At 35.2% G+C, this 20,715-nt stretch overlaps 1 protein-coding gene and 1 pseudogene across 1 annotated transcript; both read right to left on the bottom strand.

The window, feature by feature from the left end:
• Positions 1-6,670: 6,670 nt before the first annotated feature.
• LOC127787660 (14-3-3 protein 7-like) lies at positions 6,671-9,151 on the bottom strand (annotated as a pseudogene).
• Positions 9,152-15,214: 6,063 nt separating this feature from the next.
• Positions 15,215-16,275, bottom strand: LOC127814117 (basic endochitinase-like). The gene is made up of 2 exons (XM_052355381.1): positions 15,991-16,275; positions 15,215-15,900 (listed from the first exon to the last, which is right to left on the bottom strand). Exons 1-2 carry the CDS (start codon positions 16,273-16,275, stop codon positions 15,301-15,303), a joined length of 885 nt encoding a protein of 294 aa, XP_052211341.1. The 3' UTR covers positions 15,215-15,300.
• Positions 16,276-20,715: the final 4,440 nt, after the last annotated feature.

Genomic DNA, 20,715 nt, shown 5'->3' on the forward strand with positions numbered 1-20,715 from the left:
AACAGAGGGTAGGGACTGTTCAAATTTTAGTTCAAATCGAAAAATTGGTTCAAATCGACTAATCTAGTCTAAGATCGAGCAAATCCCATTCTCATCAGGTATTGGTCTAGGACCAAAAATTAGTTAAGGGTTATTAATAATTATTATGCCCAAGGATGGCTCAAGCCTAAAGAAAGAAGTTCACAGGCCTATTGAGAGACTGAGAGACTAGAGTATGACGAGAGATTAAGTTTCCTTACACTGAGAAGACTAAGGCTTGAGTGACCTCATTCCGACAGACCCAATACTAAGAGACCAAGTGATCTATCTCAGAAGCCTCTTTCAACGTCATCAAGGGATTGTTCTAAGAGAGTTTTATAGGTTATTCAATCACAAGAATACCCCTATTTGGGAAACTCTCGTGGACTTCATAGAGTCGAAAGCCTCTCTTTAGACCATGCGAAAAATCCTTTTGGGAGGCTATGTAATATCCCAAATTTTCAAAATGGCTCAAGAATAATTTTAACATGGGCCATAAGTGAAATTATCAAAAGATTAAGAACTTAGGCATAATTTTTTTACAGTTATCAATACCGAATCAATTGTGGGGAATGCTCCGGAGTGTAATTGTCTAAGAAAAATAATATGATTTTGATGAGATAAGATTTATGATATTAAAAGAAATTGGAATCGATACAGTTTTCGGTACAGTTATGATTTAGGCTGAAAAACCAAATTTTCGTAAGAGACTCCTGGAAAATTAACGGAACCCTAAGCGAGCTCCAATTTTGCGTAAGGATCAACCCTGAAATGGTTTCAGGATGTAACAAGGGTTTGGTGAGGACACAGGGATGAAATCGTCCTTATCGAGTGGGTCATGAGTTATTAATTGTAAATTTTTGATATCATAATGTAAATTAATTTAACGTTTTGAGGGTATAATTATAATTATAAAATTATCCAATTGAAATAGAGATGAAATATGAGATTTAAAAGTGTAATTTTTCATATATATATATGTATGCGCGTGACGCGAACAAGTTTGCAGCATTTGAGAGAGAGATTTTGCAGTAGGATTTGAGGGAAATTTGGCTACATGATTTGAGGAGATTTGTCTAATTATGTGATGTAGAATGTATATATATATATATACATACATATTTGTGTTGTGTGTGCACGTGAGTTGCAGAGAGATTGAAGAGAGCAGAGAGAGAGAGATGAGGGCTCGGGAGAAAGCAAAGAGAGATCGAGAGAGGGAGATGCTGGCCATGGAAGTAGCCGCGAGAGTGGCCGAAGTTGGACACCACAGCAAACGACCATAACTGCAAGCTCCCAAGCGGCCATGGCAATAAGCTCAAACAAAGGAAGGGTGGTAGCGCGGGATGGCTGATCGGCAGCGGCAACAAGAGCGCAGTGGCTCTCGGAAGCGGCGGAGATGGCCGGAGGAGCGACCATGGCAGTCGCGAAGCTGCTGTTGCAGCAGCCAGGCATTGCCATGGCAGCGTGTAGCAACTGCAACGGCGAGGCGGGCGACGACCTATGGTAGGTTGATGCGAGGCGACAATAAGCAGTCAGCGGAGGCAAGCGACGGTGGAGCCAGGCTAGCGAGTGGCCGGCGACCGTGCGCAGGAGGCTCACTGTGAGCTCGCAGGGGCTTGCGCGAGGAAGAAGATGAATATGGAGAAGGAAGAAGGAAAAAAAAAAAAAGAAAGAAAAAGAAAAAATAATATAAAAAAATCTCCAAAAAATCTTAGAAATTCGGGGAATTAATTTGGAGCTTGAGGAGCATGTCTAAGTTCGAAAATTGATGGGGCACAGATTTCAAGGTCAGAGCACGCATATCGAGAAAGCTTAAGAGGCTAAGTTAAGATGAGTAAAATTTTTTGAAAAATTTCAGAAAATTAGGAAAGTTATTTTATGGATTTTTTTAAATAAATATTTGAGAAAATATTCATGAAATATTTAGTTTGGATTTATTGAGGAAAAATAGGAAGAAATAGAGGAAAATTATGAGAAAATTAGGAAAAAATAGAATATTGATATTCTTAAATAAATATGATAGTTAGTGTATGTTGAGGTTTTGAATTGAGTATGTTAGAAGTCTGGCACGAGAATAAAAAAAAATTGAGATACGTTCGAGGTAAGTAGTCCAACTCTAAACTCAATTTTATTAAAATAGTTTATCATGTTATTATGCTTTGATGTGAGTTTATCATGTTATTGCATTTACATGTATTGAGAGTACATAGGCCGAGACCGCTACTCTTCCAAGGGTGCACCATACATCTAGGCATGTTGCAGGAAGTTGTAAAAATAGGGAGTAGCATTAAGGTATGGTTGGCTCAAACCGAAATGAAATAAAAAATGACATTTTGCATCCATGCACGGAATATATTTATTGTTCCCTTACTTTGATGATTCATCATCTGACTTGGTTCTTGTTCCTGAAATATTCAAACGTTCAAGATGGAGATTATAGCAGAAACGAAGATGAATAAGGCATAAAATAACACTTAGCAAAGTGCATGATGTAATAGTTGAATGTATGTTATGTAACCCATGCATTTAAGTTTTGCTATTATGAATTTTGAACGTTTTGAGGAATGATCGTGTATAGCCTTATTTATGATTGAGGTTAAAGTTAAGGTTCGATTCTAACTTCTGCATTTGATGTTTATGATGATTCTCTTTCGAGATAAATGTATGAAAATTTTGGGATAGATTCGAGGAATGATATGGTTTATCATTAGTTTTGAAGGAAAAAAAATTTATTATCCTAAAATTATTTTAAGTTATAACACGCCCGAGAAAGTGAGGTATTGCACTATAGACCCCGAGAGACTTTGTAGCATCCCAAAATTTTGGAGACAATAATAGTTATTCTATTATGGTATTTAAAATCAATGTTAAGTATTTGAAGATTTAAGTAAGATAAATAATACTAAATATAATAATAACCGTAATAGTAATAATAATAGTAATAACAATGATAATAATAATAATAATAATAATAATAATAATAATAATAATAATAATAATAATAATAATAATAAGGATTGTAACAGCCCGCCTTCTTGGGCATGTTATGCCTTAGGAAATTTGGTTAAATTTAATTTTTTTTTTTTTTCATTACATTATCCCGAAATTTCCCTAAGACCGTATCTAGTGCCAGATGAGATATCTAGACTAGAAATAAATGTAAATGCGGAAGCTGAATCGAACCTGCTCATGGTAATACAATTTAATATTTGTACGTGGCATTTAATACAAGTTAATACATAAAGCGTTTGATGATAGGACAATATCTTAAACTAATCATAGTACATTCACTCGCATCTTGATGTCTCGTGCCACTACACATCGCCATTCTCTGAATCATTTCTGCAAGTCCCGGCTGGAACGTTGAATGTTCCAGGGGCGAACCCATGTTAGATGATGAATCATCTAAGTAAGAATACCAAATGCAATGCTATGAGTGTATGCAATGTCTTTCATCGTAGGTGTCAACTACACCCCTCATGCTGCCTATCATTTTAGCGGCCTTCTCTTCGAAGCCGGGGTGTATGGGTGCACCCTTGATAGGCCAGCGGTGTCAGTTCGTACTCCCTACGGCCGCATATGCGTGTGATCAACAGTATCATTGTGCATGTATGTATTTCATAGTCATGCCATTGATGCAGTCTACATGAGGGTTTCATATCACAGCATGCCAATATGATAAAAGCATTTACATTTATAACTGTGTTAAATTCAAACGGCATACTTACTGTTAATTTGTCTCGATCTACGTGCCAAGCGGCTACCCCTTAATTTCCTTGCTCACGAGGGCCCCTACATCATAGATTATTTTTAGAATACCAATTGCTAATTTTTCATAATTTCTTCCTTTTTATTTTATTCCTAAGCTTTTTTTTCTTCCAAAATTACATAATAATTATCTAGGCTTCATAAAAATTTACTTTCTTTTTACCAATGTTCCTTAAATAATATTCTTAGTATTCTGGAATTTTTCTTGTAATTTTCTAACTTTCATTCCTATTTTCTCTTATTTTATAATAGTTAAATATGTAGTTATTACATAATAATTACCTAATATTTCCATTTATTAAATTTATCTTCACTAATATTTCTCACATAATATTTCTAATATCCTGAAATTTTCTTGGAATTTTCGGAACTAAAAATCTTATTTTTCTCTATTTCCATAATAGAAAATTCCGTTTAATAATTAATAAATTTAGCATTTCCAGAAATATTTTTCACAAATATGGCATACATAAAATTTCTTATTTAATAAAACTTTTTACAATATTTTCTTCCTTCTATTTCTATTTTTCTTTATTTCTTTCCTTTTTTTTTTTTCATTTTTTTGATGGGCGCGTGGGCTGTACGCGCCATCTTCCTACTCGCGGGCGCGTGCAGCCACGCGCCCGTGCTGGGTCGTCTTCTCCGGCGGCCCCTCCGAGCTACCAAGCTTCAAAACGAAGCTCCCCCCTATTTTCGACCTCCAGAACCCATATACAGCATCAAAATTGGAGAAAAATAGCTCGAAATACCTCGATTCAAGGCTTGAACTCTCGGCTCCGGCGAAGTCGCGATTTTCCGGCGACGCTCGGATCTCCCTCTTCGCTGCTTCGTTGGCCTCCAAACTCTCCAGAAACGAAGCCCACGACTTGTAGACCAGAACCTCACTCTCAAATCTCTCAAACCCTCTCCCAATTGACCGATCTAAGCTTTGCAATTTTCGGATGGGTTGGCTTGTGCGAACTGGGCTATTTATAGCCGAAAAAACACGCCGCTCATGTCAAATCGAAGCCCACGTGGCCGGGACGGCCATGCCACCGATCAATCGCCATTAAAAACCCCCCCTAGCTTCATTAATTCCCGGTTGCAGGCGGCCATGCGCGCTGCCTGCAACTTCCGGATTTTTCGGATTTTTCCTGATTTTTTTTTAATATATATATATATATACGATATACATATTTACATATATACTTGCATTCAAATAAAATGATTTCTTTTAATCTTAAATTTAATCACCTTAATCTTACTATATATATATATATTTTTTTATTTATTTACATATTTATACATTTATTTATATCTCACATACATACTTAAGCATTAATTTAAACCAGATCAATTACATAAACTTAATATCATATTGACTAAATTAATTTAGTTTATTTAATGTGACTTAGGGTATTACAAGGATAATGCAAATAATAATAGCAAATGAATAAATTGAATTAACTTAAATTAAATTAATTAATTAATATATACATATATATACATACAAGCATGCTACAGGGGGCCACTTTCGTTGAAAATAGAGGAGAAAGAGAAGGAAAGCTCATGAAAGAGCAGTGAGCTGAGAGATTGGGAGAGGGAGAGGGCTCGGCCAAGGAATGGAGAGAGGGAGAGATCGAGATTGAGAGAGAGAGCTGATGGCCGGGAGCGATCGATTATAGTGCGAGGCAACGACGGCCGCGTGCTGGTGCTGGTGCAGGTGTGAGCAGCCATGGCCGACGCTGGAGTAAGGCGGAGCAACGGCAGATGGCAGTGGCGTGACCGTTGGTGGTGGAGCCGGAAGTGGGGTTGGCCAGTGGTGCCGTTGGCAGGAGGCGGCAGCGGCTGATGGAGCTAGGCAGCGGCACGTGGCCGCTGGCACGCGCATGGAAGAAGACGCGGGAAGAAGAAGAAGAAGGAGGAAAGAAAGAAAAAGAAATAAAAGAAAAAGAAAAAAAAAAAAAAACGAAGAAGGAAAAATAAAAGAGATTTTGAGATTATTTTAGCATGGAAAGTGATTAGGTATGTGGGTAAAAATTAGTAGAAGCGTTATATGTTTAAATTATAAATTTTATGCGGTTAGATTTAATTAATTTAAGCCATTGTCCTATTAAACGCAACAAAACGTTTTACTTTGCAATGAGAGCACAAAATAGGCATGAATCAACCGGTTTCAGACAAGCTCCTAACTCTCTCATCGTGTTATTTATTTTTCATGAAAGTCTCCGTGGTTTTTTGTATTTTATTCCCTCCCTCACTGTGACTCGGTTCCATGCATAAATAATAACACTACAAGAAAATAGTCAATTTGAGACGGATTTACAGTTTGAGACGGATTTAGAGACGAATTTTGGTCCGTCGCTAAAACCTTCGTCGATAAATTTGAGACGGCTTTTGAGACCGATCAGAGACGAATTTAGAGACGGATTATTTCCGTCTTTATTTGAAACGGATTTAGAGACAGACGTTAGAGACAGATTTAGAGACGGATTTAGAGACAAATGTTAGAGACAAATTTAGAAACTGTTTTTTTCAGTCTCTGTTTGAGACTGATTTAGAGACGAATTTTTCCGTCTCTATCAGAGACGAATTTTTCCATCTCATCAGAGACGGATTTAGAGACAGATTTGGAGATGAATTCTTGAAGCAATTTGAGACGAATTTTTTCTGTCTCAAAATCCGTCTCTAGTTTAAATTTAATTAAAAAAAATATCTTTATAAAATTTTATATATAAACCTGATATACACAGTATAAATAATGCAAAAACCTGATATAAACAGTATTAGATCCATACAATATTAAATTCATACAAGAAATCCATACAACATTAATAAAACACATCGTCCATGAACAATAAAAATAATACAATGTAATATCTATCCATGGCAATGGCGGATCCTCCTAATGATCCGAAGGATTTGAGGGCGGTAGTAATCTTTCTTCTATGTCTGACAAACGATGGGTCAATGGTTGTATAGCTGCGCTAACAGCTTGTTGAATTTGGTCAGCAAGTGAGATAGACGACGACTGTGAAGGCGATGGCGATGGTGACAACATATGATAAGATCCGGAAATAACGTATGCTTCTGACCCCATTCCATATACATGACCCTTCTTTTTCCCGCCTGCAACCTCTAACCATAATGATGTCTCATCAAAAGCTGGCTGCGAGGGCTGTCCGGCAACGTCACTATCTTCTGTTGGGCCAACTGCTGATGATTGTAATGATGCATCATGTTGGCGCATCTGGAAGTCAGCCTGCAAGTACATGGAATAAGTTATACTATCAAAACTGTCAGTTAAGAATAATAGAATATAAGACACAAGTATTGTTGTATATTTACATAAGTTTCATCAGATCTACTATCAACAAATCCTGATTTATCCTTTCTTTGGTGTGTCGTAATAAATAATTCGGCCTGTGTAGGTGGGCGACCAAGTAGCTTAGACTGCAAGGGACAAAATAGTCTACTGCTCCATGCACAATGTAGAACAAAACAGTGAAAATTTGAAAAAAAAAAAAAAAAAGAAGCCAAAAGAAGAATGAAGGCAGAACAGAGAAGACAAAGACAAAACAAGAATGAAGAAGAAGAGCAATAGACAGAATGTTATAATTTTTAAAGCTAATAAATGTAAAGCTTTAATGGAAAATATAGAAATAGAGACAAGAAAAGAGAACAACCACTCGGGGGAATTCAAAATCTCATAATAAAAAACAGAAAAGTTAAGAGCCATGTCTGATTGGATGAGTGGGGGCCAGATATGTTGTAGCAATACTAGTGGCAGCCTGCAGCATAAAATATCAACAAATATTGCAAGTCTGGTAACCACAACCACAACAAAGAGAAGAAAGGTACACTGAACAAATTTTAGAACCTTGAAAGAAGTGACACTCAAGACATAAAAGGCAATCCACCAAGGAAGTATAAATGTAAAACCTCATAAGCCTTGAGTGAATTATCTGCCACCTCCTTATGATCATTTCCAGTCTTAAACTCAGCTAAGTAACGAAAGTAATCTCCCTTCCTGGAATGCCATAAAGAATATATTGCAAATCACCACTTTAGAATTGAAATATATGTCACGAACTCATGCATGCTTAATCTATCAAACACTGTATATCCACCTCAAGCACTGTGGGATTTAGGAATACATGCTCGTGCAAAAAAGAAGCTTTTCCTCATCAGGCTATATATTTGAAATAATTTTTTGTGAAATCTTTAAAGTATGTTTAATGTAACCAAAAAATGCAAAACAACCAAGTTGCACCAAGAACATGAAATAGCTAAGTGAAGAAACAAGTGTTATTACAAGTTTCACACATACGTGTTGTATATAAAAAGGTCTATTAATAAACAAATAAAAATTTTAAATTCTATATTTTTGAATTTTGAATTAAAAAGTTCAAAGAAGGAAAGCCAAATAAATGTACATCTACATTGATTTACTTTTATAATTACTTTTCAACTTTCCTATTTCTTTTAAACATAAAATGTGATTCTAATTTGTTCAAATGATGGATATGCAAGATTCCACTATGGATACAAATGTTCACAGAGGTGTCCAAATTTGGGGGGCAAAATAAAAAATAATACAATGTTTGGATGAGTGTGATGCGAATTTTGGAAAATTATCAAAAATATGTGGCACATTCCTAAAGTGTTTGTGCTTCTGAATGGACATCAAAACTGTGGTCCTACTTGCTACATTCACACAATATTAATACAATGTTTAGATGAGTGTGCTGCGCATTTTGGAAAATTATAAAAAATATGTGGCTCATTCCTGAAGTGTTTGTGCTTCTCAATGGACATCACAACTGTGGTCCTAAAATTGCTACATTCACACAATATGCATATACCGATTATTCCAATTGTTGGGGATTAGTGAGCCCCTGAAAGATTCAATCAAAGAGGACCTAATCTCTTCTTAGTTGAGACTCTCAAAGTAAATTTCTCCAATAATCTCAACCATAATAAATATTATCCATCTGCCTCTAAAATCATGGAAAGCTCATAACATGAGAACTAGAATATATTTAACCCAAAAAAGATACAAAAAGAACTCACATCTTATAATAGAAAACTTTTGATTCTCTGGTTGAAGATGATGAGAGGAGATGGTCATCAATGACAGACAAGATGTCTTTGCACATCTTTGTGAGTTCTTCTTCAACCCTCTGTCAATATCCTTTATCCTCTTCACATTTTGTTCATGCCCCTTACCCCCTCCTTTTGCTCATCCTTTTGCTCAATCGAAGACAATATGCACCAGGAGGCCCTTCTCACCCCAGTAACATTCTTGTACCACATGGATACCAGACTCCTCTCCTCAGCAGTCTTCCACATCCGATTTAACAACTTTCTTCATTGCTTCAACCATCTCTGCAATAATCGTAGATTCAAAGGAAATATACAAGCATTGAACTCAACCAAATAAATCAAAGTTCAAGTCATTTCCACCAAATATTAGGCCCTGTTGAGTTTTAGAGAACATTTTTTAGTTTTCAACTCCAATTTTATAATTAAAAATATTCCAACATTTTATGTTTCAAAATGTCATAGTATTCATTTCTCAAAAAAATTTAGATAAATTACAAACATGTTCACAATGATAGATCATTCGCACAAATAACAATTGAAAATGCAAGATCAATTATATTTTTCGGTTGTCATCAAATACGATAATGATTACATTGAAATAAATTTTATTTTGTTACAGATATTAAATAGGTGAATAAATTTGATTTTGGTAGACAAGATCAATTATATTTTTAATGGTGATTTCATAATTTCTTAAACCATAATTAAAAGCAAGTGAAAATAATTCATAGCTAGCAAAGCAAGTGACCACTAGCAAGGACAATGATTCTGGAACACAAATTAATAGCTAGCAAGTGAAAAACTCCAAGCAATCCCAGAAAATTAAAAGGAAATGAAAAAAACAATTATGCTTAACAAAGATGTTTTCGTGGCTAATCAACACACACACGCACGCGCACACACACACATATATATATAAAGAGAGAGAGAGATGGGAGGTATGTAGCTCTGGTTCTAGTTAATTTTCTTGTTCATTCTTTCTCTTCTCTTTGCTTGTGGATTAAATCTCTAGTTTGTTGTGGAGAATTTGAGTTGTAATTTGTCAGCTTGGTGTGGTCCAAAGGGACTTAGAAGTGGAGATATATACATATATATATATATATATACAGAAAGAGAGAGAGAGATTATAGGAGGATGATATACATTGATTTGAGTTCTAGTACTGTAAATTTGCTGCTTTTATCCACATTAGAAAATGATACCCAGCAAAACAAAACAAAAGGGAAATAGTTATTTTTTTCTTTTTCTTTTTCTATTTTTTTTCTTTTTTCAATTATAAGTCTCTCTCCCTCTCTGCTAAGGCAGTAAACCAAATATTTATTGAAAACAGCTCCCATTAGGGCAGACTTTTGGGTAAAAGAGTGAGAATGTTCTTACTACCCGTGTGTTGGACTTGGAGGAATAGGAATCCAGTTAATGAATGCACTTTTAATCCCACTGTCAGTCAGTCTATTCTATTGTAGTTTTTAAGATATGAAAGGCAGTCAGTTTGTCTATTCTATTGATATCAAATCAAATCTTATAAATGTTGGATATGTTTTAATTTTAATGATAAAAAAAAAAAATATTCTTCAATGGAAGTAGCTAGCATTAGTGCAATTCATGAAATGCAACATGAAGTGTGTGTGGAATTGAATTGATGGGTGCAATGCAAGTGAAAGCAGAATATTCTTGATAGATACCGCAAAACTTAAAAAAGTAATTATGAACGACTATATATATATAAGGTGAAATAACTCCCTAAGTACTCTTAAAAAAATGATTTGGACTCTCTTAATTAATTATTATACAATTTCCTTAATCTATGATCTTAAAAACAAATTCAACAGTTAAAAATTATACGAAACATGGTACCCGCAATTAATCGATCTCATGCGAATCGATAAAGATCATTGCCCCATTGCTAAACGTACGTGTATTGTGCTGTGAGTTCTTACATGACCAGTCAAGCATTATTAAGCTATATAAATCTTTATCAAGAAGACTGAACTAACTTACCAAATTGAAATCTTAATTAAAACTAATAATTAATCTAACAATTAAAAATAGTATAAATTTTGACTCAAAATAACCCATAACTTGATGAGTGTCTTCTTAATCTAACAATCTGTGGACATCTACATCAGTTGCAATCAAATAACCATTAAATCTAAAGAGCCAAAAAAGTTAAAAAACAGAGAAATAAAAACAAAAAAGTTAAAAAACTTACCAGAAGCTGAAGTGGAGGCTGCGACGCTGTGACTGGCGGAGGCGGAGGCCGAAGTGGACGCTGCGACGACGAAGGCGATCGAAGGCTGAAGTGGAGGCTGCGGCGCTGCGACCGGCGGAGGCGGAAGCGGAAGTTCAGAGAGTGTGAGAGAGAGAGACAGAGAAAGAGCGAGCGGAGGAAGAGTGAGAGAGAAAATGGGAGTTTAGGAAGCGGGGATGACGACCGAAGGCGGTGGAAGAACCAGACCTTGAGGCAGCCGCGATGATGACTGGAGGCCGATTAGGAGGCGGTGACGACGACCGAAGGGAGGAGACGAAGGCACCGGCGACGACCGAAGGTGGGAGACGAATGAAGAAGCTGAGGCGGAGGCGGAGACGGAGACGTCGGGCGTGAGATCAAAGAGAAAGAGAGGGAGGAGCTAGGGTTTTGAGGGAAAGGATTTAGGGGTCGTGACTCGTGAGATAGGGATTTGAGGGAAAGAGGGAATGAGAGAGGGAAAGGAGGATTTAGGGATTTTAATTTTTTTTAAAATAATTAATTATTAATTAAATTTTAATAATTTTTTAAGTACTGCCTCTGGTTTATAAAATATTAAAAAAATTATAATTTTTATTAAAAAATAACATAATTTATTATTAGATATACTTTTTAATAATAAATGATACAACAATAGCTTTTTACTTTCTCATTTGTATATATATTTTTCTATTATTAGATATATTTTTGCAACGATAATCTTTATTATATATCCTTCCTTGAATATCAAATGTTATTTTAATATTTTCACATTTATGTATATATTTACCATTTATATTTTTTAACTAAAAAAATCTCAATGATCTAAATAGAAAGGATAATGATAACATCAAAATTAGTTGTCCAAATTGATTGTCGAGTTAATAAAAAATAAAAAATAAAATATCAAATAAATTATTATATAAATAAATAAAAAATAAACTATCAAATATGGTGGGGTGACAAAAGGATAAAATATGATTTTTGAAAAATGATGAAAAAGTTTGGTGAAAAAACACTGCTAAGAGTAAAACCTATCATCCTTAAATAAATGGACACTTCTTAGATTTCTCATAAGAAAAATATGATAAATTAATTGTAAACTGACACATAGACTACTATTTTTAATTAGTATGAAATATTTATATTAAAAAATAATAAGTCACATGTCGATATTCATGAGATGAATATAATAGATATATGGATAAATGTTAGTTGAACATTTATTGAATGTGACACGACTCGCATAGGTAGTACCATTTTTTTTTTTGTTGATTCATATTAGAAAATTATTTATATATTTATTATTGAATGTCTATAATTTTTTATTTAACATTTTTTTAATTGATTTAAAGGTGTTTTTAATTAATTAATCATCTTAAATTTTAGATTAATTAACTTTTAATTTAATTATTTTTTAATATTTGATTTCCCCATTTTACGTCCTCAAAATTTAAAATGTAATGTATGTTTAGTATATATTTTATTTATAGAGTTTTATAATATTAAAATGTAGTGTATTACTAATTAAAATGTAATGATTACATTTTTTAATATATTTTTTTATTATTTTTATATTTAAATAAACTTTCAATAGATTTTAAATTAAATAATTATATTTAATTGCTAATTAGAGACGGATTTAGAGATGGAAAAAATCAGTCTCTAATTATAATAATCAAATCCAAGAAAACCCATTTCTAATTAGAGACCAATTTTTTTCCGTCTTTAATTAGTAACGGATTTAGAGATGGAAAAATATCCGTCTCTAAATTTTGAGACGGAATGTTTTCCGTCTCAAATTAAAGACAGATTTAGAGATGTAAAAAAAAAAAAAATCGTCTCTAATTAGAGACAGAAAACATTCCGTCTCAAATTTTAGAGATGGATTTGTTCCGTCTCTAAATCCGTCTCAAAATAGAGACAAAATTATTTCCGTCTCTAAATCTGTCTGAAATTAAAGACGGATTTTTTCCGTCTCTAAATCCGTCTCAAAAATTTTCCGTCTCAAAAATCCGTCTCTAAATAACTGTTTTTCTTGTAGTGTAATAATCCGAGTGGTAAACACCATATGACTTATATTTTATTAATGAGTTTATTGTTAATGGAATGAACTAAGCAGTGATGTCTTGGTGTCGTTTATTTTGACCGTTACGGAGCTTTGTATCGCTCCGCTTTCCTTGAAAATGATGCCGAACCCATTGGGCCTAAGTTCTTAGGAAGTGGCTATGGTCAAGAATATGGAGTTATGTTAATAATTTATTATAAATGTGGAGATGGTTTCTTATGTATGGGAAGAGATGAGAACATGAATGACATAATGGTGTCTATGTTGTTATGGATAAAGTGTGCGAAATGATGAGCTTAAGTGACTGAGTTTAATGTTGTCTATGTGTGTCTTAAGGGTATAGGGTACAAAACTACTGATTGTCGACCATGAGTAGTGGTAGATTCCCGCCTCGATTGTGTGTATATCATAATGTGTGTGCTGCATGGGAATTGAGTTGCATTCACTGGTAGGACATGCTTTGTGTGTGATGGGATGTGTAAGCATTTGCATGACTTGGTTAGTTTAAGAGCCAACTTGGGTACTCTAAGTGAGTCGGTACATTTAGAGCATATCGCATTTTTGAATTCTTATGTGAGTGTAGCATGGCCTGATGCTTGATTTATGGGGGTCTTGTCATCACGTTTATGTTGCAAAAGCCGTTGCATTTCCTAATTATTGCATTGCATGGTGAGAATGTGTGGCTATAGGTGATGAGTATGGGTGATGGGTGGCGCCCACCACGGAACGTAGGCCGTTGAAGTGGGCCATAGAAAGACCTTGGGAGTGAGACCTATAGCTGTAGAAAGACCTTGAGAGTGAGACCCACGTCAACAAAAAGACCTTGGGAGTGAGACCCACAGCAACAGATTATGTTGAGAGTGACAGGAAGAGACATGTAAGGGAAATAGTATGGTGGTAGCTTATAAAAGACTGCTAACATGTTTGTATGTGGGACTTGGGCACTAATGTGTGTCTTATGTGGGCCACAAGGACCGTTTATGTGCAAAGATACTTTATGTTATGCATTCGAGGTAGAAGCACGTATGGTTCATGGCATGGTATGTTGTTACATTGGTATGACTTGCATGGGGTGTTATGGGAAGAGTTATGTCTTTAACCCACAACCTTTCTTTCCAGAACTTGTTGAGTCTCGTGACTCACGTTTGCTTTCCATCATTTCAAGTAAGAGGATAGCTGGAGTTGTCAAGTACGCTCGGCAAAGTTGGGTCCAGATCATCGAGTCAGGATAGCGCAAGTGCAGAGTTCTCCAGAAACTAGATCCTAGGTGTCGTGTGTCTAGGTCAGAATAGTGCTTTTATGTTTTCAGGTCAGGTGTAGGTTACGTAAGCCTAGGTGGGCTCATGTTGTGAATGACTATGTAGTGACAATTATGAAATGTTATATAAAAGAAAGATCATAGTTTCAATAAGAGTTGCGTGTGAGTTATAATTGTGTTATTGTTCGATATCATTCAAATAATGATCATCTCACGAATCCTCTCTGTGCACGGGGGCTTCGGGAGACGGGCTATTACAGACTTGATCTTCAAATATTATTCACATGAGACTGAGTCAAACTTACTTCAATGTGCCCGCCTATGAATCTGGAAATGTGTTTGATATGCATGCCGAAGAATGTGGTATTTCTTGTATCTTCCTCTCTATGAATAGGAAAACTCTCTTCCAATTGAGATACACTCGAAAGTCTATACTTACTACAAGTCTATTTGCTCTACATTTTGCACTCTCATTTAGAGTCTGACTCAAGCACTGAAAGGCTCGCACGGGTGGTCACATGTACCCCTAATCAATTTCTTCCTTGCAAGTCACTCACAAATAGTCACCCACAAACTCTGATCAAGTCACTCCCTCGCTATAAATAAATTTATTATTATATGTAAGCGACAATAATGGTAATAATGAATTTGATTTTTATTAATTTATGTTATGAAGTTAAAAGTTACATTTAAAACATTAATTATTTTCATTCTTGTTTTGATATTTTTATTTTATGAAAATTTTTGTTTGGATGATATATGTATATACACGCACATATTTTAAAACAAAGAAAAAAAAAAAGGAGTTTGGACCTGCAAATTTTATGTATTTAGTTAGTTATATGGCAGCCAATGCCATATGTATCATCTTTGGTTAACTCAAACTTGGCCCTTTACAGCGTCGCTGTACCCACTCTTCAGATCGCCATACCTATCATACAGCATGATTCCTCCATACTTCGGCGACCCCTTCACCGTCGGCAGAACCTCCGAGATCAGCTTCTGCGTCGGCAGGAAGCCGCTGCCGGCGGAGACCATAGACGCCGGCAGCCCCACGAAGAACTTGCCGGCGGTTATGGACTGCGTCCACCGCGACCACGAGGCCTTGAACCCGTTCGGATTGGCGGTGTACTCGCACTGAGGGTTGTTGTAGAACTGGATCCAAACGTAGTCGAAAATCCCGGTGTTGAGTGCCCCGCTAAGATGCTTGTCGGGGAACGGGCACTGCGGGGCGGCGGAGAGGTAGACTTTCCGGCCACGTCGGCTGTACTCGGCGAGCTTTCTGGCCAGTGTGTCGTAGTGAAGGACGCCTCCAAGCTCAATGTCGAAATCTATGCCGTCTAACACTGCGCCGCCGAGGGGTCTGAACTTTGCTTGGCCTCCGAGAAAATGGTTCCACAAGTAGGTGGCTAAGTTAGCAGCGTCATCCGCCGACGACAAAGCATAGCTGCCGCGGCCGCCGCCGATGGAGAGCAACACCTGTACGTAAGATTTGACGATAACTTAACCCATAATTACGCGCGGAATGATATGAAATTAATTTGTAACAGATACCTAGCCTGCACGGACCTTGATGCCTCGGCTTTGGCAAAAGTTGATGTCGTTGCTGAACTTCTGGCAGCTGCCGGACGGCGGTTCACAGTGGCCGGCCAAGTTAAGAACTGGGGTTCGGCCATTGCCGAACTGGGAGAGGAATCCTAAGTTGACGATTCTGTATTTTCCGGTAGCGCATGTGTCTCTCAGGGAGCCTTCTCCGTTGTTTTGGCCCCAGTAGACGACGATATCCCCAGCTCTGGACGTGAAGAAGAGACCAAAGAGGAACACAAAAGCGACGAGGGTGATGGAGGACGCCATGGATGGATGGATGTTTGATTAGATGAGGAGGCTTCGAGCAGGCTCTTTATAGATGGAGACCAGGGCCGGACCTTCCATGAGGCCCATGAGGCAGCTGCCTCAGGGCCCATGGAAATTTTAGGAAAACTTCACTAATTGGGGGCCTATAAATAAAAAATATTTTCATTTGTAAGGGCCCATTTCCCAGCCTAGCCGCCATTCTCTTCCCGTCTGCAAATTTTCTCCCTCCCTTTCTTTCGCTCGCTGCCCTAGCCCTATCTCTCACCCTCGCTCTCGCCTCACCCTCGCTTCTAGCTGCTGCTCCGTCGCGGGTCACTCGCTGCCTCTCTCTCCTCTTGCTGAGTCGTCGCCCTTCGCCCTCGACCTCGCCCTCAGGGCCTCACCCTCTCGCTCTCTCCCTCGCTCTCTCGTTGCTCGGTTGGGGGTTGCTCGTCCTCACCGGCTCGCCTTGCCCTTGTGGCCGATGGCTCGTTGCTCAGTCGCTCGCCCAGCAAGTACGCCTTTCGCTGCTCTGCTCGGTCGCTCGCCCTTGTGGGTTGTGGCTCGCTAGTCGCTGCCTCTTGCTCCATTGCTCGCTGTCATTGGTGGCTCGCTGCCTCTCGATTGCCGATTGGTTCATTAGATTCACTCTTTCAGATTTGCTTCAACTTTCAGCGCTTATATTTGGGGGCCCATTTTTTACATTTCGCCTCAGGGCCCCAAAAAGTCAGGTACGGCACTGATGGAGACGACTGTAGATTGGGCACGGCAATGCAGATCTTTCATTAGGTGGGTTGACTCCAAGTCAACAGAAAATAAGGCACTGTTTGGTAGGGCTCATTTACTTTCGTAACATTGTTAAAATAAAAATAAATAAGATTGTATAAAGACAAAGTTAAAAATATTTTTTAGGCCAAATTATAGAATAGTCAAGATAAAACTAAAAACATTCTAAGTTTTTTTGTCAAAGTGTTTGTTAATTTTTTTTAAATAAATTACATAATATATGAGCCATTTTATTTTTATCTATAAGGGTTAAGATAATTTTTTTAAAGGGGGAGAGATAAATTTAATAAATATAATGAAAAATAATTTTGTAACATTTTTTAAGGTAATCAATCTTAATATTTATTTAAAAAATATGAGAAATTAACTTATCTTAAAGTAGGATAAAATAATTTCCACATAAATATATTCTAATAACAAACTCATAAGAGCCTTTATTATATGATGTGAAGAGTGTATTATATATATGAAGAATTTTTATATAATAATTATATATAAACTCTTCTTGTTGCATATCATACTTTTATTAAGTAGAAAAGTTATTATAAATTTGTTGTCTCGAACTAATTAATTACTGTCATATATATATATATATATAACTGATGACGGTAAATTTGTAAATCTATTCTATTAATTACTTAAGCAAACACACTATTTTAGTATTATGAAATCATATTAATAAAATAATTTCTTAAAATAATTGTTGAATATTTCATTAAAAAATAATTTTTTTAAATAAATAATATTTAAACTCATGACCTCTATATCTAATTTAAAGCCAATTTAAAATTAATTTTACCGCTATATTCAAACTCAACCATACATAAAACAATATTTATAAAATATTAAAAAACTAAATATCAACCATGAAGTGTATTTTTTAACTTGCACATGTATAGCACGAGGTGCACTGGTAACTCCAATTAAATTGGAGAGACACTTTATAATTAATTCTAAAAAAATAATGACTTTTTAAAAAATTGAGTCGAGTGATTCGATTTTGTTTTAGTTCAATTTTTGTTTGATCAATCTTAAAAACCAAGTCCATTGGTTCAATTTTTTTTTTCATATCTAATGTAAATAAATAAAAAAAAGTTATAATTTATAAGTAAGAAGTCATCCCTTTTTCTCATGAAAGCTCTTTTTATGACAAAAGTGTGAGGCTAATGCTAATTGCTACTAAGTGTGTGTCAAATCAAAGTGGACAATATCTTATGTTAGATGTAACTAATTTTTTTACCACAACAATGACACTATTTATGAGAACCCATATATTAGATCCTCCATATAAAAACTCACCTTAGATTGGAGGTTTCGGTTGAGGAGAAATGATCTTACCTTGAATGCAAGTCAACTGGAATTATGGCAAGAGTTAACCCTCTTTTCATAAGAGCCTTTTTTTTAAAATAAAACCTTAAGGTCAATCTTTATTGCTACTTAAATGTCATAGTAAAGCGAACAATAACTAGTGTGAATCATAATCAACTTTTTGACTATATTAATGGCGTCATTATATGAAAATCTCATATTACATTTCTTCTATATACAACTCACTTGGATTAAAAGGGTTCTTGTTAGGAGGAACAAATCTAACATTACATACAAAGTTAACTTAAGAATAGTAAGGGTGAGCAAGAGTTTTAGTTATTTGGTTCGTTTTTTTTTTTTATATTATTAACTGTAAAGCCGAACCGAATCGAACCGACAACCCAACCCTCTTTTATTAGATTCTGTTCGATTTTTTTTGATAAGAATTTCAGTTCAATTTTTTATTCGATTACAATGGCTCAAAATTTAGTTAGTTCGATTTCGATTATTTTTGTTAGTTTAGATGATTTGGTTGGTTCGGTTCGATTATATGTTTCGATTTGATTAGTGATTTTTGATTAGTTCAGTTCGATTATAACTCGATTACACACTCCTAAAGAAAAGTTATAACTCGAATCACCCTATGTTTTACGTGAACTTATTTTAAAACAAATTAATAAGATTAGCGCTAATCATGACGAAGCATTATAGAGTCAAAGTGAATTCTTTTAATGTGAAGGAAAATACAATATGATTGAGTCAAAATTAGCTTGGAACAAGGCAAATTTATGTGCGTAACCCAAATTAAAATTGGATTTAGAAGATGAAGATGTGATTAAAACGTGCAAGGTTTGGTCTGTGGCCAAGGGGTGAGCCCTTAAAAAAGTAAAAAAAATTATTAAATATGCTTGATAATTATAATGTAATTATAAATTTGTGTTAATGGAATCGAATTATAATTTGTTAAAAAAAACTATTATGTGTATTTATAAACTCTTTTATTAATAACGTTAAACAAATTGATCGCATATCTCTTAAACTTTGGATTTTTAGTCTCGACACCCTTTAAACCTTTTTTTTTTGTTAAATTGGTTCTTGAATTTTTCTAAAATGGTCATAACTCCCCGTCCATGTGAAATGAAACTAAATTAAATAGAGATTAGAGATAAATTAATTTAATTAACATTGTTTCTTATGAATAGGGTTGCCTAACTATTTTTAAAAATTTAAGAACCAGTTTGAGAAAAGTAAAATTTAGGGGGCGTCCGAATCAAATGCCCAACTTCATCAATTTATTTAACATTATTAGTAACAAAGAGAGTATGGTGGTTAATTTGAAAAAAAAAATTAAAAACTTATTTGACAAATTATAAACTTCAACAAGTATCTAGATCAAAATTCTAAAATTCAAGAAAAGTATGGTCAATTTGCACTTAATTTTCTCTTTTAAGTTGGAGATCACAAATTTTGATGACGAAGGTAAATAATAAACAGACTACCTTATCTAAAAGTGTCATATAGACTAGTGAGAAATCAATACATGACATGATAGTAATAAATTAATTTAAAAGTCACCTGGAAGACATCTAAACCTATTACGTGGTGAGATCTGGTGAGCCTAGTTATTAATGAGTATGGCTTAAGCCCCTAACACCATGTACCAACCATGCCCGATCATATCCAAGAGAGGGTATCTTGTTCAAATCACACTCAAAGTATCCCTTATATGAGCTATAAAAATCCCCAATTCTCCAGTAAAAAAAACACATTAACTCATTTTTTACTTGTTATTCTACTCGATCTTTCCTTATCAAACATTAACTTGATTGTTAAATGAGTTTACGCTAAGGGATGAAAGCCTCGAACTTGTAGGAGATCGTTAATCAGCGTTGTCATGAGTCCCATCTTGTAAGCAACATCAAATTCAAAAGTTGTTAACAAAATTATTTATAATTCTTAAAAATATTAACAGAATATCAAAATTTTTAAAAATTTAACAAAATTTCAATACCCAATAATATCAAATGGGATTTATGTAGTTATATAACAACAAAATAGATATATTATTGCCCTCTATTGCAGGTATTTGTTCACTGGAAGTGGACCTATTGATTGAAGTTATTGAACGTTTAGTGTGGAAAATTTGTACACTTCATGATCACTATATATCATTCCATAGACTTTCATTTTTATTTTCTAAAAGTATGAATCCATAGACTTGATCAAGACTTTATAAATTGCAAGACTTTGGAATTGTGAACTCAATTGAAGCCAGGGATCTTTGTTTCATGGTAAGTCTGTCATCTTATTTGTAGTAGAAACTTCCTAATGTTTATGTTTTTCTTCCCCCATATTTGCCCACTACAA

This window comes from Diospyros lotus, chromosome 12, assembly GCF_014633365.1.
Source record: "Diospyros lotus cultivar Yz01 chromosome 12, ASM1463336v1, whole genome shotgun sequence".
NCBI lineage: Eukaryota > Viridiplantae > Streptophyta > Magnoliopsida > Ericales > Ebenaceae > Diospyros > Diospyros lotus.

What these genes read in the sequence shown, in the direction of transcription:
- LOC127814117 (XM_052355381.1), bottom strand. Translation starts at nt 16,275, where the DNA reads ATGGCGTCCTCCATCACCCTCGTCGCTTTTGTGTTCCTCTTTGGTCTC. An exon ending in GCCAAAGCCGAGGCATCAAG is followed by an intron (nt 15,901 to 15,990) that starts GTCCGTGCAGGC and finishes TCTTACGTACAG; the next exon opens with GTGTTGCTCTCCATCGGCGG.